Genomic DNA, 26,767 nt, shown 5'->3' with positions numbered 1-26,767 from the left:
TCAGTTTTTTTTTTTTGTTTCTACTGAAAAAAGAACAATATTCATAATAGTATTTACTAAACATGAATTAATTTTCTAAATAATAAAAAATAACCTTTTTCTACTAATTTGTTCAAATTTGGACGAAATCAAATATTTAAACAAAGAATAATGATTTTAGTTACCTATTTTTTTGTAACTTTAAAATATTCGCATAAAATTGAAACTTATACGTATATTATTATATTTTATAAAAATACAGTGACATTTTTAAAACATAGAATAATTTTATGCTTATTCCCATTTATTTTATATAACAAATCTATTTATATAGTTCTACAGTAGGTTAGGCAGTTAAGTAGTTTAACAGTCTATAAGTAATAACAATATATAAATACACCTATTATACTATTATAATAATTAAATTCCGGAAAAAAAAAAATTTTAACATTATTAAATATAATAATTGATTATGAAAATTAAAAAATAACCACATAGTATATACTATACGCACACATTTATATGACCCGCGTTACACACATAGAATTTGTCTACATTATCTCCTTAAAAACGGTCGGTATCTAATCTTTTCTCTTACATCATCTAAAATGTATATTTAATATTATTTTTAAAAATATTGAAATATAAAAATATATTTTTCATTCTTCATATTTAAGTATATAAGTACCTAGTATATTTAATATAATATAACCGTCTTAAGCTTTGTAGGAGCCCATGGGCACCCGGCACTTAAAGAGCCCTTTTAGTAGGCCTACACAAGTTGAATAAAAACATCAAAAGTTTATTTAATATGGTTACTTTATTAATTAAAAACTATGTACATTTTACAGAATTTATTATAAATAGTATTTTACTGTTATAACTTTCAACAATGAAACTTATAGTTTATGTGTGACATAGACTATGTCTATATTATAGAGTAAAATGTTTAATATTTTATGACCAATTTAACAAATGTTACCAGCAACATATTAAATGTTTTTGTATTATATATTTATTACGCTTGTAAAATTATAGTATGATATTATTATCATTAGTAATAATAATTTTGTATCAACAATTTTTTTTAAGAGGAAGATAATTATTTTTATACGATTTTTATGTGTGTACAATGTACATGTGGGTCATGTAAACTATAAATGTGTGTAACACGTAAGTAATCATTTTTTTAATTTTCATAATCAATTAATACATTTGAAATTTTTAAAAACTGTTCTTTTTCCTTTGGTTATTTTTACCGATTACCAAAATGACTAAATCTAAATAATAAAATGAATTCAATGTTTTCGGTAAATTCATTGTACAATGAATCATTGAATTAAAATTTAAAATATTGGTATATAACATAACAGTGACCAATGACATCGAAGAGGTACACTTGACACCTATATACTTTTATACAGTAGAACGGTTACCTAGTTTGGCTAGTTTCTCCTTTTTTTTTAATATGAAGAATGAACATTTAATAAAATATTTTATTTATTATAATTTAAAAATATTGTAAATTATATTAAATTGTTATATACAACATACAAATTATAATAAAATATAATAATCATAATTTATAAAAAATATACCAATCAATTTGTTCCATATTTTAATTATTTTATACACTGTCACATATAATAATATTATGTAATTGTACTTATAAAAAACACATTCGATTTGTACTTATCATTCCTACAACCAAAATATTAAATGAACAAAAATATTTACCAGGTAGATACTTTTTTTGATAGGTGACCGATATTTAGTCTACATTTATGTATGTACTTAAATTTAATTCCTAGTCATGATTAATATAGAGCAGGTTGAATATAAACTAAAATTTGATGTTTATAAACACCTAATGAGAGTAATGGTTGTATTGTATTTGTATTTAATATTATTGAAAAACTAGGAATAATTAAAGTAACATATTTTTATTAAAATAAAATCAGACACCACAATTTGAGCACTGATGACAGATTATATTGTAATACCTACTATAATAAAATCATTTAAAGGTTTACTCGGGGGCCCAAATAATGTTTTTTTTATCGAAAATATTGTAGATACATCTACCTATATTATTGTCTTTAGTTTATAATAACCATCAATAACTGTGATTATGATTGGGATAACTGAATACCATGGCTATATAATATGTACCTTGTACCTATAAATAAAAATATATTAAAATGAAGAAATTATGAATGTCTATAATTGTCCTAACTCCTAAGTACCTAAATACTACTAATAATGCACAAAAACCTGCAATATTGTTTTTGTACTATATATCTATTTATTCTGTATCTATAGTTATATAATTCAACCCGATCTTAAATCTTTAGTAATATTTATCATTCTTTATGAATGCTGATTTTTCAGGTGTTACATAATATAATTAATAATATTGTAAAAAAAAAAAATACGAAATTGGTCATTCGGTTGATTGTTAATCGCATAGATACCTATTACCTACACGTAAAAATAATCATGTTTTAGCAGTAGTGTTCCGGTTGGTGGACACCGATTCTGGATCGGCCGCTGGAATAGGACTATTCCACGATTGGAGTTCGCTAGAGCCGATGAAATTGTACAGGAGTCCCGGGATGGCTATTAACACGCCGCTCAAGGCGAAAAAGTGTTGCCATGCTTCGAGCGTATTCTGAAACGATGACAATCCATCAGTGTATGTGTAAGTATGTAGTCAATATTTTTTGGTAGAACGATAAGATTAAAATATAAGTTGATAGGTACTCACGTTGTCGTTCGTGAAATAAGACAGCACAAACGGCGATATCATTCCCGGAATGACTCCAGTAATGCCGCTGAAACCTTGGAGCACGCCTAAAACAGGATTCGATTTTTTTTTAGACATTTTTTGATTTTTACAGAAAGTTTAAAACACTTTTATAAAGTTCGTTTATTTAGGTTCATTATTCCGAACTGTATACGAACGAATTGTAATAGTGTGTTATTTAGATGATGATCACTTACTGGCGAAATTCGGCGACAGATCGACCATTATGGACAACGGTCCGGACGTGGAAGCACCGCTGGCTGTCATGGCCAGCAGCAGGAATCCGTTGACTAAAACCGGATCACAACCCGAATACACTATGGCCACAATGAGAAGTGCTTGTACCACCGTACAAATAGTGGTCGATATTTTACGCACACAAGTGCGGCTGTACTGGCCGGTAGCCATGAGCGAGTCGATGGCGAACGACAGGCACAGCGAGAACACAAAACGGGTGAAATGTGGTATGCCGGACCAAAGGCCGATCTATAGAGAAAAACAATAATAGGTATACGATTTATCAAATATTTATAAGGGTACTAATATGACTACATATATTATAGTGTTTGGCCTTAGAAAAATAAAAACGATTTCTCGTCAAATTGACTATAGAGACTCACTTTTGTTAAGCGAGTAAGTTTATAATGAAATATAATAAATAGATCAGCATGGTTTTCAAGCGTTGTATATTATATACTATTTACACTATGCGCAAAATCCTATTTAGCATTTTCAAATACTTTAAATTTTGAAAATGAATTTCCCAATAGTGCTAAAAATTAATATCCATCACTACACAAAAAATACATTTTTGAATACAAGTTTCGCTAAATCCTGGTGAAACTGGATTCTCTGCTAGGTATTGAACATATAATAATAATAATAAAAAATACATTTTGAAATAAACTAAGTAATATTGACTCAAATTTGTCATCAAAGTGCTACAAACAGCACTATTCTCGTAAAAATTGTTATACTTGAGAGGACGCTATACTCGTATGTGTTGTCTCTGTCTTATACACGCGTAACATAACTAAAACCTGTTTTGTGCGGGACAACTTTACTCCCTCGATATTTTAATCAAAACAATCAAAATTATAAATTCCATTGGGAAGAACTTTACCTGTGACGTAGCGTTTTAATTTTTTTGATAACATGAATGCAATTAAAGTTATCGGTTTGAGAACTTTAGGTTTTTTTCATTTAATTATTAAAAATTATTGGTTACCACTATCAAAAAAATTAAAATGCTACGTCACAGGTAAACATCTTCCCAATGGGGTTTATAATTTTGGTAATTTTGATATCAATATTGAGGGAGTAAAGTTGTCTCGCGCAAAACAGTTTTTAACTATGTTACGCGTGCTTAAGACGGAGACAACACATGCGGGTATAGCGTCCTTTTATGAAGAATATTTTAACTAAATAGGAATGTATATAATATCAGAATCGTAATAGGTATAGGTAGTATAATAATTTATACAATGTAATATGGATATTTGTTTTGTAAATAAATACAGAAATTCCTTCAAAAATATTAGTTATTACTTTACTATTATAATGTAAGAATCGTAAGATATTGGTTATTATTGTTTTATTTTATATCTATCCTAATAACATCATTGACATTTTTAATAATCCCGCACAGCGTGGTACCTACGGGACTAACTTGTATCTATTTTCAGAGGAATATGTACAAAAACCCACCGATAAAGAAATCATTATATGATTTATTGATTTATATGAATAATAACGTTAGAAGATTATGTTTAATAATATTTACCTTTTCTGGATTCCATCCGAACATTAGTACTAGGTAGGTAGGAGTCTGTGTCATGAGCGTGTGCAAAGCCCACCCGGTACTCCATTGGATAGAGAGTGCGATCCAAAACGGTACGCACGTCAATACGGCCTTCCATGGTATTGGCAACTGTAAAACGAAAACCAAATGAAAACGTCAGACTAAACATCAAATCGCGGTTTAAGACTCATTATTTTAACTAGTTATTTTTGCACCCGGCTGCGATTACGATCTATATTTATGTATAATTAATATGTTATTATATACTGTTATAGTTGAGATGATTTAAAGTTAAAAGGAAAAAAATTAGTAGTGATTGATACATATTATTGAGTAACCATTTATTTTTTTAGGACTTGGTAATAAAAATAAATAAACAATTTAATATTTACCTACCAATATAAGTAGGTCAACAATTTGAGAAAATTTGAAATTTAAAAAATATATTATATGTATTATACCTATATATATACATAGAAGGTCATCGCAATTGTTTTTAAAAATCTAAGAAATCACCATGATAATATATTATGATGAAAAATTCCCATCCGAACGGTTCGTATTTTATATTGTTAAAATAATAATACCTTTTTAGTGGACACCACGTCGGTAAGGCTACTAGTAATGTGCACAAGTTCAACTTCAGATATGTAAGGATGTTGCGCAGGCGTATCGTACACAAACAGCCACCATGCCAAAAACCACACCATACCGATCAACCCCGTGGTATAGAACACATACGACCAGCCCCATCTCTCCAGTATGAATCCACAGAACGGAAACGTAAGAGCCACGCCGATCGAACTGCCTTTGAAATTAAAAAAAAAAAAAATAGTATACATTATTGTAGGATACGATATTCTAGGAAATGATAGTAACATCATAATATTAAATAGTTTTATTATTATTATAGCACTATGATAGCAGAATTACAATAATAAGTTGTCAATTTTAAATTTTCAGTAAGTACACGTACATATATGGCTATAGGACATATATACTAAAGTAATTTAATTCGTGTTTTTATAATATGCATAATTTAAAAGACAAACCTTAAACTATATTAAAACATAATGTGTGTTAAACAATTATTAAGTAACAATGCATAAATGATTTATTTCAAATAAACCACAATTTTTGTTCAGAAATAAGCACTAATCTTTCGAAAAACACATTATGAATATTTTATGTTTAATATTTTCGTTTTTGTTTTTTTACCCATAAATAGTTAAAAATAAATTTCCGGTAAGGTACCTTTAAATAACAAAAATCTTTAAAATCTAGGCTTATATACCTAGTTGAATATTTCGCTAAAAATAATATTCTAATACATTTTAATTTGATGACTATGCATAGCCGCATAGGCTGTAACTAATACTTTTAAAACGATTTAAAATATTAAATGTTAATAACCGTAAGAACATTATTGTAATACAACAACTCCCTTAGCCACAAACCAAAACCATATAATAATAATGTATTAATATTGCAGTCACTTAAAGTTTTAATTTTAAAAAACATTAATAGCAGGTGTAAAGTATTAAGCGATAGAAAAATTAAATATTAATTTAAATAATGACCAAAATAAGCAGTAATGAATTTGCTTCTCTTGTTCGGCGGTACCCAATGCGCAGTTAGATGATGTACTGACGGCCATGCCATACCCTATAAACAATAAACACACAACTATTATTATAATAAACAATATAAACTATAAGATAATAATATAAACAATAATTATTAAATGTACCTATTTATCATGATTAAAATTATTACAGAATATAATAGTACACAATATTATGTTTAAATCCATATGAACTCAATACAATCAAATATGAGCACAATAATACTTGGAAAGTTCTCGATATTATACAAAATTGTTTATTAAACAAATATAATTTATAGCAGGAAAAAATAATAAATATATTTACCACCGTTGACTAAATGCTTAAAAAATTTAATTTATTTACGCCAATACTTAGTAATACTTATGAATATTGTTTTTTAAAGATAGCAGTTTTGTAGCCAGGGGGCTTCCGGGCTCAAGCCTCCCTTCCCGAAATATCAGACGACAATAATTTTATTAATTTAATCACCGTGTGTGGTGATAAATCAACGCCGCTCTTATCACACTTACTAGATCTTGATTTTATAATATATATATATAATTATATGAATTATATTGTCAGAAATACAGTGCAAACTTAATTTTTTGTCTTAATTAGCCATCAAAAATTAAGCCTCTCCCCAAAAAAAGTCCTGGCTACGGCACTGTTTTTAGTACTATTACCTATATACTATATCGTGTGTAAAATTTGATGCACTCAAAGCTGATAACATAAAAAATAATCAAAATCATCATAGTTATTTTTGAATCTAAACCACTTATTATACTGATCAGCAAAAAAAAAAATAGCTTTGCTTTTAACTATTATTTTGATAACGAATTTAAACTTCGCTGTTTGTGTATATTAAGTTTTGAATAAATAATAATGACAATAGTAAGACTTAACTTAAAAAATCTACAACTGTTCTTTTCTGTATTATTATTATTTTTCTATGTGTTTTGTATTATTTTATGTACTCTCTTTGCCCGAATGGCCGATAATCAATCGACTAAATAAATAATTAAAAATATGTTTTTATTGCTATTGTAAATCATATATAGTGTTAAAATATGAAATGTTCGTCGTGTACCTAATATCTGTCTATCTGCAGTTGATTTTCAGTATTGTTTCAAAGAGCACAAATCGAATAATTCTTTAGAGAGTGAACTTGCATCTCTTGACGTTAATCTTTCATTAATATTATACGCGTATTCAAAATAAATAATACAAGATAATATAATGATATTACGATCGATTGCAAAATCACACCGCGCGCGGCCTCGATGGAAACAAATTTCCATTGTGAAAAAATCACAAAACGAAGATTTTTTCACAATGGAAAGATTTTTGGAAAGCTCGTAATTCTCGGATTTAATCGGTAAACTATACTTTAGATCGATGCCAAACATAAAAATAATAACGTTTGGCGGCGATGGAGATTCCGATGAATCGCGAAAGAATCCTGACGCGCCACTCGAATATCGTCCATCGCCAATCCTGCTGGCCAATTACGCAGAACTGCAGATGCGGCGAATGATTGTGAGCGATCGTAAACGCTGCTGTGATCGCGCCTGAAGCCGTAGAAGCTAAATCACCGGATCCCTCGTCGTCGTTATGTCATCATTTCGATGATGATACGCATAACGAACGCCCGTCGGATGAGGTGAGCCCCGTTGAAGTAACTGGTCTACCAGCGAGGCGATCTGTTTCATTGCCAAATATTTGAATAAGCGTGACGCCTATCCAAATAGAAATACAAATTTCGGCCGAGGATTCGTATAACGCAGCATCAATAAAGTTAAAAATAAACGTGGATCTTTTTGGAAACGGACTAAAAGGGTTTTCCGACGTTTGATTTGCTGCTGCGCTTAATAAATATATATGAATATACACGGGGTAGCATAGGATAATATATTTGTACCTATTTTAATAAATAGCTTAAACACTATACAGCTATATTCAGTGTACTAAAAATTATGTTTGACGTGAATAAAGTTTTTGGTTAAATTATTTAATTGTTTATTATTTTATAATTTTAGATTCTGAACGGAGTGATGAATGTATTGTTTTACAATGATGTGTGTTTTTTTGTAAATTGTAGAGCAGCATCAAGGTTTATATAAATTATTATTTTTAATCTTTACATATGTGTATATAACATATATAAATTATGTAGAACAATATTTCAACGTATATCATAATAACATATATCTTTGAAAAAATTGTCTTATATATAAAATGTTCTATTAAAATATATGTATATTGTATAGGTTATATAAAAATCGGTATCCAGATCACTCTTATCCAGAATTTTCTTTCTTTCCATATTTAAATGTTTGTATAAAAATCTGCATGATTTTGGAAGTTTCACGCAAACTAGACGTAGAACGAGCACAGTAAACAATGACCAAAATTTATTTGCCGTATTGACCAAATTCATTATAATATTTCAATATTATAATTCTTGTAATATCTTGTAATTAAATTTATTTCAAGACATGTTCCACATCGTTTTGAAGACAATTAATATCTTTCATTACTTTAATACTTATAACTTATAATGTTAATTGTTAATAGTATATTAATAGTTAATTGTTTTTACTTTATCACACAGAATTATACTTTAACAAATTATACAAAGTAATATCACTAAAGAAAAACAGAACGAATAGAACGATAAAATTTAAAACTAAGTTAACCTAGACCACGGTTGTAGACATGGGTGTAACTAGGATTTAATAGTTACAGTGGCTACTGATTAGAGACCTAAAAAACCAAATTTAAAATAATTTGAAGGATTATTTAGGCTAAAAAGTAAAACCTCATAAGAGGGCTAAATACAAATACAGGGGGGGTTAAGCCCTTCTAGTTACGGCGATGGTTGTAGATTGAACTATTTAAATATTTTATTCTATAAATAGAATGTTGCTGTATAATTGATCGAATTATGATATAATATGTAAGGATTATATTGTTCAAAAAACTGTGCACAGTACACAATCTCTATATTCGTTATCTCTCTCTACGCCATATTATTCTCTGCTTTTACTACGGACCATTTAAAGGTATAAGGTATAATCACAGTATAATGTATATCTTAGTCCACGTTTTTTACTTATACCGCAGTCTTTATAAACAAAATGTACCCATTTATTTAGAGTGATAAGCACTTGTCCGAAAAATGATGAGAGTGGTAGACCTTTGGACGACTGCCCCCAACTCAACCTACAGGTACAGGAACAAAGTTCATTATCATTACTGCTTTGAACGATAGTCGATAACGAGTTTATTACATATGAAAACATGTACCTATTATTATTATTTATTACCCATGTGACTACTGGCCTTCAGAAATAAGAAGTATTATAAAAACCGAAAACCACTCAACTTTCAAAAGCTATATTTCGCTAACGAATCAACGAAAAATAATAATTTAAACGTTAGAATTCATAAAAAATATATCCCTATTATATGTCATTTTAAATATAGGTTACCATTTGAAAATCTAAAGTCGATAGTGTTTTCACTATTAAATATAAGAGTGAAAAAAATAAAATTTTACATAGTTTTAGAAAAGCATAAAACTAAAAATTTTGAAAAAAATCAATACTTTTTGAAATTATGAGTATTGTTTGATAAAAGAATCACCCTGTATAAACTATAAAGTATATACATCATATAATACCTAATACGTCTCTAGACTTAATTATACTTAATGAGTTATTTTTTTTACCCTCAAACTGTTATATTATCAAATAGATATAATTTAATAAATTTGATATAAATTGTACAATTAATAGAAAAACAAATCAAAATAATTTAAATTTAAAAATGATCGTCCAATAGGTAGAATGGACATACATAGTGGATCGCGGGTTATATAGATATAAATTATACCGGATTTCATTATCACTGTAGTCAGACAGAATAAAACAAATAATATTGGTACGTTTTTTTCGTTTTTATAAAATATTGTTATATATTATGGTAGGTATATCTATATATTTCAATTTTATCATTAGCAGTACGCTAGCAGGAAGCATGAAACATGGACTCTTTCAGAACAAGACCCCAATGTCAGGTATCCCTATGCACTCCGGTGCTATAGCAATGTTAATCGCGATCGGTGTTACATGCGTACGTGTGTAACACGTTTCCACCAAAAGTGGACCTTTTCCTTTTCCACTAAAATCCGTTTCCACCAAATGAGATCCATCTAACTGAACGTTTTTGCCATTTTTGATGGAAACGTGTTATGCCCTGTTCAATGTAATTGAGGAAAGTGTAGCACTTACCCCGACGAACCCTTGTAACACTCGAGCCACGATGAGTCCTTTTATATCCCACCGGGCGAGGACCGGCATTAAAAGTGACATGACGAACATGAACAAATTGCTCAAACCAAAAACGCGCTTAGCGCCAAATTGTCGCGCGAGCAACCCGCCTGGTAACTGTAGCACCCAGTGCAACCAATAAAACGATCCGAGTACGCTGGCCCGTTCACTGTCATTCCATTCGAAATCTGTCTGAAATAATAATAAAATCAGTGATTACATTACACACTTGCATTTCACTGCACGTGCTGTGATAAACTGCAATAGCGTCATTAAATTACTTTTTTGACGACGATATCTTTTCCAACGGTTAAATTCGAACTGACCGTTGCATTGCCACACATCAGTATACTCCGACCTCGGCTCTTTGCAGTGGTCATATCCACTATGGCGATGTTAAGATTGATACGTATCATGTAGTTGCACGCGAACCCGGCGAACACCAGGAACCATAGTGAAACGGTAGCTGCAACAATATAGGTAAAACATAATAAATAATAATCATTGAAAATTATTGATATTGAAATTGTAATTATTACGAATGTATTTATTTACGTCATTCGTTTTGTTTATTGTTAAATTTATAATCATTTCATTTAGTAAATTTGGTGATTTGGATAGTATTATAATACGTATGGTCGTGCTACCATATTTAATAGTACACTATGTAATCCAACCCGTGAGTATATAACTATCAAACTGAACTTTTAGCAGAAATATTTTCACAACACTATAGCCTATTATACGTGCACAAAACGATATTCAAAATAAATTTTTTTTATTAAATTTAGTGTAGTTTTACACAAAATGTCAATAAATTATTGTGTACCCAGTAAATTTATATAATAATATCAATATATATATATACACGTATCACCCACATGAGTATGGCGATACAATTAATCAATCAATTACAAATACAAACATGCCAAGGCCTGTGTAAAGAACGTAGAACTCATTATAGTTATTGTATTATTTTAATAAGACAATTAAACTTAACTCACACGTTTAAGACGTGACGTCTCAACAGGAAAAAAGTTAAAATCGATAATCACCGCATAAGGAAACAGGTCGCCTAGCATACCAAATAGTGTTGCTTAGTCTAGTGCAGTCATTATAAACAACTTTTCTCGATAATATCATACATCACAATTTACAGGTCCGTCACAGAAGCTCGTCAAATGGTTTGAAATATGGTGAGATTGCAAATTAATAGGCTATCAGGGATATTACAGGCATTTAGAAGAAGTGGGTCGTAACACCACTCACAATCTTAAATATTTGATTCAGAATTGGTTATCATAATCACTTAAAATGTTGACTTATAATTTGTAAATTATAATTTTGTTCAAAAGTGTTAAATTTAACGAATACAATATATATCGCTATAATAATGATTACTGGACAAACAAGATGTGTTCATATTCGTAGACTTGTAGAGAAACAATATAGGTATTTTAAGTGTTGAGTCGTTAATATATTATAGTAATTGTTCGATATTAATATTTTGCATTAAGCAAATAAAATTCCAAGTTTTAAAATATTTAATCCTGAAACTTTATAACAACTACAATAATAGATATTTAAACAGCATATTTTTATAATTAGGGGCTAGAGCTAAGGTCAAAATATACAATTAAAAAAACTAATAAAAATGACCTTTAAAATGCATATTGACCTATTAATTACAGTCAGAAAAAATATCAAACCGGAAATGTATTGCTACAATTAACACGTTTTCCCAGATCAATACATATAGATATAATATTTGGCATATGTTCTAAGTTTGAGTGAATTAATAACAATGTGGTACTCTACTCGATAAAATCATAAATATTCATATTGTCGGAACGATAATAATATTCCAAACTAAATTATTACTGTATGTTTTAATTCAAAACCGAAATGAGTATTTAAATACAAGACAAGACACATTACTTTCATGTATATCATTGGTACTATTTGTAACGATATATCTATAATTATTATAAATACACAATTTCTATTTTTTAAATAATAATAATTAAAAAGTTAAATTTTTTCGATGATTTTTTTTTGTCGAATTAAATTATTAATTTTTTTTTAATAGATACAATTCTAAACAACTCTATAATTTCTATCACATCGAAAAACCATTACTTAAGTTTATGTTTTTAGATAAACGACTTGATGAACCCACCTTGTAAAAGTAAAGCAATTACTGCTCAAACGAATACGCAGTAACTTATACTTACTATTTACTATTCAAATTAAATAAAAAAAATCAGCTATCAACTTTAAAAATAAATAAATAATTTATAAAACATTGTTAATGCTGATCAAATATTACGTCATTGAATTGTGAGGAACAGTCGACCCATCTAACTTAAAAAAAAGTCCAGTTATTTTAATCGACTAAACGGATCCAAACGATTATTCAAACAGATAATCCTTTTTACGTTTCCAATCATACTTTACACATCGACCTATACACAGACACAATATCTGAAACTGAATTCACCTTTTATAAACGATTCCCGGTCGCTTAATCGACTATTCAAGTCCCCTCATTAGAAATCTCAAATTTAAGTAGCACAGAAACTTCAGCTAGTTAGTTCGCAAATGTTGTAGAGAGTAATAAATAAAATTAATTAATATTAGGTAAAAAAAATTGTCACCACCGGGTAACTGTTTTTTTGTCAGCTAAATATATGTAATCTACACCATGTAGCACTCGTAGCTTATTGTAAAAAAAAATTTATAGATTGCCTATTTCTTAATAAAAATAAGAATAATAAAAAAATATACTATGTATACACATTACACATACATAAATTACTTTTCAAGATTTTATTAAGCAATCAATGTATAAAGCACTTATAATAATTGAAAGTACACGCTAAAAAAATATGTTTATGTCGTTAATATTGATAATGTATATAATCATTACCTAATCAGTGTTTTATTATATAAATATATGTGTGTAACAGTAAAGAATAATGTATGTTTTATTGTTAATTTATCAAATAAATTTATTTACGTATTGATGACGTGTAATTTTTAATTTTCCGTACTCAATTGCAGCTTTTTAATATTTTAAATCCTTTCGTGTTACTGAGTATCTACCGATATTATTACAGTATTAACTTACTATAGTAAGCACTAAGTAGTAACTATAAACTAGCGACCCTTTTAACAAGTTGTGTGTGGTTCATCCATCAACATCAAAACAATAATATTAAATTAAATAATCAATATAAATTTAATATTTAAATAAATATAATATGCTAATATTATTTTTATTAATAACTATATGGATCGCTTGTTAAAATTTAAATTATAATAAACAATTTTTAATTTGTATATTTTTCAATTATTATCATTAAAAATGTAACTAACAATTTTTACACCCGGGAAAAAAATACGCTAACCTAAGTTCTTTTTATAGGTCAATTTTGCACTATTTCAAATGGATTTTCTGCATGTCTCGCAATTAATTTTCAAAATTAATATTTGGTCCTTTCAAAATCCTTATGGGAAACACTTCTATAAACTAATAAGAATGATCGAAACATATGGACATACGACATATTACTAACATTTTAGTCACTCCCGAAAATTGTATTTTTGTGGGTTATATACTTGGCCTTTTCATTGTCAATTTATCATCCCACCAATAAAGAAAAAAAGAATTACTACCTATCTACCATCTGGTGTCAATATGATCTCATTTATAATTAAGTTATTGGAATTCAATTTTCATTTTACCGTTCGAAAAAGTTGAAATTTTGCTGTAATGATTTTCCAGGATCTAAATTTGTTAATCAGTTAACCAAAAAAATAAATATATATAAATAAATGTATAGATACACAGGTTGAACGCGTTTAAAACGTAGTTGTATTACACTTGTTGAGACTTTATATAAAATCATCAAATTAATATAAAGACTATATTATACATATTAATGATAGGTATATAATAATAATATAATGTTTAATAATTTTTATCAAATGTTTTAATGATGTTAACGTAACAGTTAAAATAAAAAAATTAAGTGAGTAATATTGGGTATCTTGTATACTTACACAGAAATATTCTTCTAATGCTAAATTTAATTAAGAACCATAACTATTTTCAACAATAAAAATTAAATGTTTACATTTTATAATATTCACATTTTAAAAGTAATTTATTCCAATCACTAAATACATCTTAATAATTAGTGAAATATTCCAAAGACATACATTGGTACTATGTATTAGTATATTACTAAAATAATAATAAATAATATATAAATATATATATGTATTTTAATAAAAGTCGTATAAGTTTATTGAAGCTTTAGAAACATTTAAAAAACATTGTAAATCGTGTCATGTACAAAGAATTTCAAACCAACTATTATTAAACTACCAAATACTGCGGTAGTAATTATTGTAGAAATCATAATATATTATAAATGCATATAAATTTAAATTAATAAATTGGCAATACAATAATTTATTTATTTTTTTTATACAGTAATAGCATAAAAATATGATTAGTGTAATATTGTTTTTCTATGGAAAAATTTTTACCTATATTAAAACATATTAAAATTCTTATTATATTATTTATGTTTGTTTTTATATTGAATCAAAAACATTAAATAAATGTAGAATGTATTTTATTTCAAAACTTGTATCTTAATTCTGATAGAAAATATAATTAATACAAACTATGTTGTGCTACGAGGAAAATATCTAGTAAAAATCAATAATAAAAATATATTTATAATATTTCGAAAACATTTTTTCTATTTAATATATATTTATCACGAATTCGTAGTATTGACAATATTGACGTTTTTGTGGACGTAGTGAAAAAACAATTTTAATCTTATACGCCCAGTTTATCATATAGAAATATTTCATAATAATTTAAAAAATATTCTGTTTAGTTATTGATGATCACTAATCAGTTATCACTAAATTAATTAATTGTCATAAACACCGTACAAAAATAGTTACTTCAGCTTATAATAAAATAAAAATTTTAAATTGCGATCTATTTTTCAAGAAATCGAGTGCTCAACATACTCAAATATCAATATATAAGCCAAGGATCATAAATCACATTTTGTTTTTCTTGCACCATATGTAGCAAGAAAAGGATTTAATAACTATATCTTAACCTAACTAAATGTTAGCCCAATAAAAAATATAGATAGGAACTGATTAAATGAATTCATATGTTTATGAAATTATTAGATATTTTTTTAAGGATTTACAGACTTAACTATTTTATTATTATAGTCATATAGGAATTATTAAAATAAATATAATTAAACGACATAAAATGCATTATATATATTTGTTTGTTTTACTATTTATGTAATTATATATAACATGTACTATATACAGTTTTTACAGATGCCTATAACACATATACAATAGTATTTAGTAGATTAATATTCATAGTTGTTAGTTCGATACTATTTCATTATAAAACAGTTCAGTATAACCAAATATACGATTTTTATTTTTATAATGAATTCAAAATTATTCAAAATTATTTATTATTTTTATGTCTATTGTTTTATTGTTTTATCTTCTTATAACTGGGTAGACTGTAACTAACTATATTACCATAGCTGCTTTCATTATTTACATAAAATTACTATAAATAATAATTACCATTAACTCAAGGTTTTGTGTATTGAACAATATTTTTTTGTATCATTAAATTCGTTTTTCTTTAATATGTTCTTCAATAACATTGAATATAAAAGATAATTTACAATACCAATAATGTGTATATTTTAATAAAGGTGTAAATAAATGTATAATGATGTGTATGATTTTTCTTGTTTGTTGACACATAATATTGGGGCATTTAAAATATTTCGATTTTCCATTTTGGTGGTAGTTTTGTATATAATTTCGGCAGTCGTCATACCCGCACACTTACCGTTCATAACCGCACAATTTACACCATTCAATACTGCACACATTTATTCTATTGTTAAAAGGAGGAATTTGAAAGGTCGATAGTTCAAAACCGCACACATTTGATTCACAGTTAAAAATTAAACTGCGAAATCATAAAATTGTTTTTCATCTAGACTAGTAGCCTTAGTCTTAACAAACACTTTAGGAATCAAATTTGGTAACCTAAAAAAAGTTTTAACCATAATCCAGATTGTGAATTTTTATTATTGTAATTTTTTTGATATTGGAAAAGAACTAATTTCTCTGTATAATTTTGAGTTTTATTTTTATGATTTTATGATCTTGATTAAATATGATTAATTGGTGTGCGATACTAAACGATATAATGTTATTTTATACGATAAATATATATCAATGTGTGTGGTTATGAACGACGCCTTAAAATTTGATCTAGTTGGTACTTTGAAAGAGTCAAAAGATCAAAAATTCTGTGTATTTTTCAAAATAACTGGGAAAAACAAAAAAATAAAATCAAGGAAAACCTGTAGGTAATTTTTACTCGAAACAAGTATCGATTTTGTCTTTTTGGTGTAACTCGAAGACAAATAACCGTAGATACTTTAAATTCAAAAAATGTTCATACTAACTTTTTATATATCTAGATGATACAATTTTCAAAATATTTTATCTCTTTTGAGATATAAGTAATATTTGACATTTTAAAATATTTTACCTATTATTGTCAATAAAAAAATGTTTATCTCGATTAAAATACTTGACAATTTAATACAAAATTACTCATAAGTAGGTAAATACATAATATCAATTTTAATCATTGCATTGCGGTGGAGTGTGGTTTTAGTAAAAAATAACACTACTGACTACTGTTAGCCTACGTGATTAATTCCTTATATACAGAATAATAGATAAGGGATTTTTTTAGCTGTTATTATAATTAATTACTAAAAACAATTATTTTGTGATGAAAAAATTTGATACATACAAAATCATAAAATATGAATACACCCTGTCATAGATAAGTTTTAGTTTCATTACTTTTATTTTAAAAGCAATTATTATAAGATTAGATGAAATATGAAAATGACTATGGAAATTTGAAATCTATCGTAATACTTTATTATAATTAAAATCTAATTCATGTTAAAGTTCTATAGGTAAACAATTTACACGATTTATAATAATCAACCATACAATTATTTAAATTATATAAAACCCAAAATGTACTTAAAATATTTAAGTACCTGCATTTCAAATATAATCTTATACTTATAATTTTTGCCATAATTAGTATCAGATTTATGAAGGAAAGTGTATAAAGTTTATAAATTCAGAAGTATTCTAGTAGATGTACTATAAATAATGTATTCATTAACAAATACAAATATAAATATTCAATATATGTAGTTAGCCCTAACTTAAATATACTATAGTAAGTCACATCTTGCCTAATGGTTGTAAATTAATGTACATGTATTTTGTTTTATAGACAACACATAACTACAACATTGTGTTACACCAGTGATTCTTAACGGGGGCATTTCGGTCTCCCTGGAGGGCTATAGTTTTGAAGGGGGCGTTGAAGGAGCGGTGAGCTTTTTCAAACGAAACAAAGAAATCGGTTGGATATTTGCAACAAAGGTGATCTACGCTTAGCTTTGACCAATATCGAACCAGACATCGCCACATTAGCAGCTACTCATCAGGCTCAGAGCAATCATTGATAGGTATAATTTTTATATTTTATGATTTTTTTTTCACAATTAAGTAAATATTTTTGTATAGTTAAGTAAAATTGTTTTATTAAGTGGTGTAAAATATAACCATTACTATCTAAAAATAAAAGGTTTTTACTTTAATTAATAATGTTTTAATAAACTGATGAAGAAAATTTGATTTTGCATGAGGGGGGGGCGTTAGCAGTTAGTTATTACGATAAAGAGGGTGCTGAACTAAAAAAGGTTAAGAACTACTGTGTTACACCGATGTCGATCATATAGGCAATAGTTAGTGCTTAGGAGGATGATGGACGATAGTAGTTTGTGAGATGTAGGTATACAAGTTATAGATGTTTGGATATAAGTAGGTACATGAAATTTATACCATATTTTAGTGTCACAAATTTACTGTTACTGGTACCTACTATCTCAGAATTTTATTTGTATGCATTGAAACTGTCAAACTGATATCGGCACTATAACTAACAAAAAAAGTGAAGATAATTGAAGGTATATATTATACAAGAATGCATTTGTTTTATATAAGGAATATTTTCAATAAAAACCAACATACTTTCAAACCAATAGTTTTATATTTTATCTAAAGCTTGCATAATTATAGTTACCTTTTAAATACGTTAAAATTTAGTTATATTTACTAAAAATATGGATTATCTATTTGATAAATAATTAATAGCTGTTGAGATATAATGTCACGTGTTTGAGTCATGTCTTAACAATGTGAATCATAATGTAATTATAAATCAATTTCAAAAATATCATAGGTATCATACAATTTTTAAAGAATAAATAGTTTAATTTTTCAATTTTAAATTACTCGTAAGACTATTGCCATATGAGTATATAACAATCATTAATATTATTTAATTTATCGGAAATCGTTTAAATTTCATATGACATACAATCGAAATCAGATTATAAAACCCATGTACCTACAAAGTGAAAATGCAAATGTTGCAAAACTCATATACATATAAAAGAAGATTAATAATTAAACTAGGTATTTTCAATTGCACTTCAAAATACTTTTACCTGAAATATTCTTGCCAATGCACTATAATAGTAACAGTTAATCACAATAATTTCTTCTGCAATTGACATTATTATTTTATTATAATACATTTACTAATACTATGAATCCTCTTTACGCAACTGACTTTATTGTATATTATATGCTATTATGTATACATTTAAATATTTAACGAGCACTATTAGTACCTCTCTATGTAATATAAGGTAAGTAAAAATAAATTTTACATATTATATAAAGACTAAATTAATGCAATATATAATAAATGTATCATTATATTATCGTATATATAATATATTTTTGAATTCAGATTAAACATTTTTATTTGCTATGTAATATGAACAAATTATGAGGAACTTTGTTTTACATTTTAAAGCTTCTGACAATGAATATAAGATATTATATTATATTTACACAATAAATTGAAAGAAAACTAAAGAATTCAAAAATTTAAAATGTCTATAAAACTCAAAACTAGTTGGAAGTATTTTAAAAATTATCTCATTCTTGGAATATGGTAATAAAAATATTTGATGAAAATTTCAAATTTTCATATTTAGTTATAATTTTTTGAATTGCATCGAAATCGACTTTGTCAAAAGCCAATGTTACGTTATACCTAAGTACATACTGATAACTATAGATCCAATTTTGTACCAAAAACAACCATCACTTTGAAATATAATTTTCCAAATTTATTTTTCAAGATAAAACTTAAGCTACAACTAAATATATAACAATACACGAATGAATAAAAAATTTTACCCTAAATCAGTCTTCCATTATAAACATTATGATGATTTAAAAAAATTTAAATGAGTAAACATCGTTATTTTCAAAAATTGAAAACCAAACTTTCTAATCTTTAACGATACCCTTATCGGCCTTACTCATAGATCAATATTTCCCAACCTATGGGTCACGACTCATGGTGTTTGTAAACTAATTAGGCAACTATCTTGATAATAACACATAAAAAACCTAGGTTTTAGGTTCTAGGTTATATTTTTTTTTTGTTTATTGGGGAGTAGCTTACCCAACAAACAGTAAATTTTTTGGTCGCCATTACAAAAAGGTTGGGAAACACTAGCATAGACCATAGTACATTTTATTTATAATATTTAATACCATTATTAATACCTACTAGTGCTATTATAATAATATTATATATGTAATCATTATTTCAGCCAGCATTCCACCTAATCATCTACATAATAAAACTCTGGATACAGTTCTAATATATAAAGGGTGTAACTCGTCCATTTAACAGATGCAATAATGTCAAATAGACGAGTTACACTTTGTATATATATATTAAATTGAAAAAATTATCACCTTGATTTTAATTAGATTATTTTTAATTATCTTATAATTTTTGAATCTTTGAATCTAGTAGTACCTAACTTAATTAATAATTAGTAATATACAATATTCATTAAAGCAAAATAATTTACTATCAATTATAGTGTACCTATAGGTATACTGAAGTGGAATACCTAGCGTTGCAGCAGTTAATTAAACATTTGATATACCTAAATTGAAAACTCGTTAATTAATAAATAAGTAATATAGTAAACTTTTACTTTGAGATAAATAACATTAAATTTAAAATAAAAAGTATGAAGTAATAATACAATATTTTAAAATCTTATTATATATAACAATATCTACCTAACAAAAAGAAAATACAATTATAGATAATAAAACAAATAATTATGTCACTTTTCGAGATAAAATAAATTGTTTTAAACTATTACGATTATTAATTATGCTGTGGTTATTCATAAACAAAATCAAAAAATATTATGTAGAGTCAACACGGCTAATAAAGCTATCATTATATAAATATAAATACAATTTAGTGATGTATAAATGTATAATTAATATAATATAGTCTTTGAACAAAATATAAAAAATTTGTTTGAACTTTAAAATATAAAGATTTAAAGTAATAGTTTATTCAAAACATATATTTTATTAAGATTTTATAAAAATAAAGTTGGTAGTATACCTATTTTTTTTTTAATATTATCATAATTTTTATTCCTTTTAAAAGAAAATATTAATTTCTAATAAGCTTTAAATATCTTTCAGTTATTATATTTATTATTAAAAAGTCAAAGGTATACTTAGTCACGCGTGTATAATCAATTAATCAGTTACATTTAAGTTAAATTATTTAGATAATTACAAATATTTCATTTTTTTTTATCTTTATACCTAAACATTATAAATCAAATAAAAAAAATCTATTAACCTTTATTTAGAATATTTTATTTTTTTCTATTTAAATCAACATTGTATTTTAGTGATTAGTCATTATTAATCATTAAAATAAAAAAAAAATAATACAATATTTTAAGTAATATTTATTTCAGTGGTAGGTTTATATAATATTTGTGCTATATTATACTTTGTGAGTATTGGCAGTTCTAAAAAATAGCGTTAAAAAATTATGGTTAAATACACTGTCAAATTAAAAAAAAAAAAAAAATAGAAAAGTAATACAAATTTTTTTTTTTATGTTATCATCATAATAAGTAATCTACTGTCGTATGAGTAACACAATAAAATAAAGAAAAACTATAAATAAAAAAAGTGGAAATTATAGCGAATAATATGTTTATTTATTAATATATTATCACGTTAAATTGTCATTTAAATTACATTTTCGGGACACATAGTTTTGGTGCGACAGATGTGATTTTATGGCGACTGGCCAAGTTTTGATCACTATATGCCTATACGTATTGTAAATAGTAGATATGTACATTTATCGTCGTGCAAAGCACATTGCTGCAACTTGGGCACACATTTATTTATAATAATGTGTTAATACGACTATATATTTAATAAATTATTTTTAAGACGTTAACTTTTATTAAATATAAAACTTAATTAAAGGTCATAAGTAAAGGCCGTTTGCTTGTCGGACTAGGCGAGGGAGGGGAGAATTATGAGTATGATAGAAACTATGAAAACAATACGATATAAATCATCGAGTAAGCTTTTTGCCGTGATGATTACCTATGGATTAGAATTGTACAAATTCAAGTTTTTTATTGGAATTTAACCATATTACTATTTATATGATATTAATTATACCATATTTATATCATTATTGACAATGTAAAAGTTTATTAATTTGAATGTGAAAAAATTCAAACAAAACAAGTTATGTTAGATTGTATTACTCATCTATATTAGCTATATTATTGATATATTTTTAGTTTTGAATAATATCTATACATTTTTAAATACAATTTTTAAAAAAACCTGTACAATCAAGAATGTATAATAGGTATATAACATATCATTATTCATTAGTGAGAAAATGTATATAAAAACATCATTCACATTAAAATACTCATTACTCAATATTAATTTGTTTAATCGATAAATTATTACCGTATAATTTATTAAATATAACTTTAATAGTATATTAAAACTAATTATAGATTATTATTTATTAATACAAACTAATAATAGACATACAATTTCAATGTTCTACGTTATTAAAATGAATTTTAACAGTTTCCTTATACATTTTTAAATGGCTAATATAGTTAAGTAATGAAATCATGAATGCATAAAAGATAATATTATTGTATTGAAAATCTCAAAATAAATACTATTTACTTTTCATCAGTGCATCTAAGAAACAAAAAAATTGAAATCTCAATCACCATGATACATTCCATAAGCGGATACATGGGGAGGGGGGATAGTCGCTCAGAAATTGCAGTAGCCTCTTAAAATTGAAACTTTATTGGAAACATTATCCTGCGGGTCGCTCTATTTAAGATTATTCAAGCTCCTAAAAAATGCACCATTGATTAAAAACTTCGCGAAACTCTTGTGTTCCATACTAATAATATTATTTATACACCAGAGTACAAAAATCAGATTGTATGCACAAACACTACAAACTTTAAACTGGTACGGCTACTAGTTTTATTATTTATGGAAAAGTGGGCAAAAATTGCTCCAGTGTATAGTCAAACCTATGATGATGATATGGTGAAGTGACGGCGAGGCGCCAAGTTTTTTTTTTTTTTAATCGGACCAACACGCATTGTACTAAATCAGAGACACGGTTATTCGGATATATACTATTTAATACAATTATCTAATATCTTTAAAAATATACCTCCTACTCTCTTTGTTATTAATAATATTATAAACGTCAAATTATATAGGCCATCGCGCGTATAACATAATATTTGCGACTATACAATTTTAGGTATATCTAAACACATTACAAACTTTGTTTAAAAAATATCCGAAACTGTTAACACTGAATATTAATTTCACTATTTTCTGTTCATGACGTCCAGCTAGGTATTCTAACCACCACGGGGAATAAAAAAATAATAATAGATAATATTTTAGGCTTGGGACCGAAGTCTCGTATAGACCTATAGCTATATTTAAGTCGTAAGGCGCGTAGGCTCGCTTACAAGACACCACCCGTAAAACCGTCGGTTATAATAGTATAATATGGTCGCGCGTCATAATAATAGTACGCATGCAGTATTAAACTGCAGTATATAACAATATTATATACCGTACGTACCTCTCATCGTGACGACGACGGTCGTCCGTTATAACGTGCGTATAATATTATACACTATTATTATATTATACAATAATACGATAATAATATTATAATATTAAACGGAGACGACGGATGACGAGCGGCGAGCAGCAGCACTGCGCGGCGGCTCTGCAACAGCTGCACACACACCGAATTCGCGGACGAGCTGGACCTGAACGAGACCTGGAGAAGATCATGCGCGCGCCACAGGTGGTCGACAGCGGTGGCGGCGTCAGCGGCGGCGTCGTAGTCGTCGATCAGCGGATCCGCTGGTCGTCCATGCGGGACACTGGAATACTAACAGTGTGCAATATCAATAAAACGCGACGATGGTAATGTTAGTGTAAATAATTGGACTCAATTTTGAAACCAATCGTTTTTATAATTATGACGTTTGACGGACACGACGAGCACAATAATTGCAACCGTATATTAAGCACCGTATAGTAAAACGTGTGATAATGTTTACGCCACAAGCGAGCGCAAACACCGATCGCGTTTAGTTCCGAGACCGAAGAGACCGGACGACGCGCATCGTACTCGGACGTGCTGGGCGGGCATACAACGAAGAGATAAATAAAAAAACGCGCGCGCACACGCCACTCGGCGGCGTACTGGCGATTATACCAATACCACCACCGCAACGCGTACGAACGACGGCGACGGCGACGACGACAATAATATTAATAATAACAATAATAAAATTATTTTTGTTTAAAATTTGCAGTGCTGTTCATCGTTACGCACGCCGACGACGATGGCCGCGTGCGACTATTGTAGGATATAAAAATCATTAGAATTTAAAAAAAAAAAAAACTAAAAATTTTTACCGCGCGGCGAGTGTACGTTTTCAGTAACAGTTTTTATACTATTTTAATACTATAATATGCCGATTGAGTTTGCATTAAATATCGACGACTACTGCAGTATCTAGACTAGTGGCGACGAGCTTCAGTCGCGGTACGATGAATACAGAGTGACCATCGCATTGCGTATATACTACTCTTGACGTATTACATACACCGAAGTTTAAAATTTGTATTGGTCAAGATCTAAACTAGATTTGTTTGCTATTATATAGTTATCGAGAAACCCGAAAACAAACATTTTTAATTACTTTTTGTTTTAAGTAAGCGAATAAAAATATATTATGAATTATTAATATCCATTGCATGTCTCTCTACAGTAATAGATACCTAAAAATGTTTCCAAAATCATTTGTGAACAGAACAAATATTATTATCACGTGCTTGGGGACGGACATGCGGTTAAACAAACCGTATACGGCTAGATATCTCATCATTCATCATTCTCACCACGTGTTCGTCCCCGTAAATATGCTATATTATTTTACGCATATACAATACACGGTCAACAGTTCCTCTAGACACATCCTGCCAAATCTTTAAATTATTTTGTTTGAACACGTTCTATTGGTACAATGGTAATCGGTGAATCTACTTTTGCAATAATTGCATAAATTAGACATTTAACTACATTGCAGTAGTCAGCTTATTAATTTGAACAAAAAAATTATCGATGAAGTCAAATGCGGTGATATATTCTGTACATAAATATGTCTATAAAAGGCAATAATAAAATGTATTACACCAATATACGATTAATACGAGCTTATATAAAATATAATGTTTTATTATATATGCAAATGATATAGTTGTTATACTGTATACTGGACACTCTGGTACTCGATAGTCGATATATGCTGTATATAATAATTCATAATACAGGGACTACATATTATATATGCATATAATTTACATATAGTAGCTACATTAAGCGAGTGGCCCGTGTGTGATGTCAGCTATTAGCTGTTATGTATATCAGCGGATAGTGTGCAACTGGTGTTTTTTAGATTAAAAAAATAACTCAGATAACGTGCATAAAATATATAATAATATGATAGTATGTGATAAATCATAAAAGCCACACGGAGGAGAACGATTTACTGACTAATGAACTATGTTTAATAAATATTTTAATAACATTATACTATTATTATAATTAAATCAATAATAAAACATAATTCATTATTGATGTTTTAATGCTGTATGAATAATAAATAGACTTCGTTTGCGATGGAAGCTGAATTTAAAAGAAATTTATACATACTAATAAATTAGTACTAAGTATACCAAATGATATTATGTAACTTGGTCCATTGGGCTTAATTAACGATGGTTACAATATTTTCCTAATTAATTTATACGCAGACAGACAAGCGCGCTCGACGACAGCCAAACGCCATTGCACGTGCGTTTTGTTATTATTACTAAACTAAACTGCGCATCTGGACAAACTTTGAGCTCAGTGACTTATATACGGAAGCCCCTCCCTATCATCTGTACAATGAATCACACTTTTAAACAACATAATATGATACGATATATTATTATAATAACTTAAAAATAGAAATAAAAGAAATATAACAATAAAATAAGATTAAAATTAATTAAATAAAAGTAAAATAGTATAAAAGGTCACAAGCCTTATGGGGTGACGCTACTTAGAAGTGCTGGAGAACAAAACCGCCTACCAGATATTAATTTTAATTTTACGCAATTATCTTCCTCCTGATCGTTGGAGGGCTCTCGAGAGGTCTATACTAGATAATCTAATCAAGTAAGTACACCGTATGCATAATATATACGTCTAAATTAATATAGTTATATAATATGGTATATAGCATATTAGTATACCGTATGTTATAATAATGCACCTTACCTGATTCGCCGGAATATATATATAATGTAGTGACGTGATGATGTGACACAAATGGGCACGTAAATCTAAATAAAAAACAACACACTGACTTATTTGATTCAAAAAACAGGCCTAGTTGTCACTCGTCGGATTCTGTGTCGAGAGATGTTATTAAAAAGACTGGTGCACATGCACTAGCTAATGGGAGAAACGATCTGGTCATGC

At 27.6% G+C, this 26,767-nt stretch overlaps 1 protein-coding gene across 1 annotated transcript; it reads right to left on the bottom strand.

Moving 5' to 3' along the window:
• Window positions 1-1,928: 1,928 nt before the first annotated feature.
• LOC113560287 (sialin-like) lies at window positions 1,929-24,417 on the bottom strand. Its single transcript, XM_026966060.1, has 9 exons — window positions 23,801-24,417; window positions 10,809-10,993; window positions 10,489-10,719; window positions 6,167-6,251; window positions 5,174-5,394; window positions 4,569-4,715; window positions 2,983-3,271; window positions 2,747-2,832; window positions 1,929-2,650 (listed from the first exon to the last, which is right to left on the bottom strand). Exons 1-9 carry the CDS (start codon window positions 23,805-23,807, stop codon window positions 2,477-2,479), a joined length of 1,425 nt encoding a protein of 474 aa, XP_026821861.1. The 5' UTR covers window positions 23,808-24,417; the 3' UTR covers window positions 1,929-2,476.
• Window positions 24,418-26,767: the final 2,350 nt, after the last annotated feature.

This window comes from Rhopalosiphum maidis, chromosome 1 (assembly GCF_003676215.2).
Source record: "Rhopalosiphum maidis isolate BTI-1 chromosome 1, ASM367621v3, whole genome shotgun sequence".
Lineage (NCBI taxonomy): Eukaryota > Metazoa > Arthropoda > Insecta > Hemiptera > Aphididae > Rhopalosiphum > Rhopalosiphum maidis.
This window is presented reverse-complemented; position numbering and strand designations above follow the sequence as displayed.

Bases quoted from the DNA above. Each gene is read 5' to 3' on its own strand.
- LOC113560287 (XM_026966060.1), bottom strand. The intron at 10,720-10,808 runs GTAATTTAATGA...TTATTATTTCAG, and splicing joins AAGATATCGTCGTCAAAAAA to ACAGATTTCGAATGGAATGA. The intron at 2,651-2,746 runs GTGAGTACCTAT...TCATCGTTTCAG, and splicing joins CTTATTTCACGAACGACAAC to AATACGCTCGAAGCATGGCA.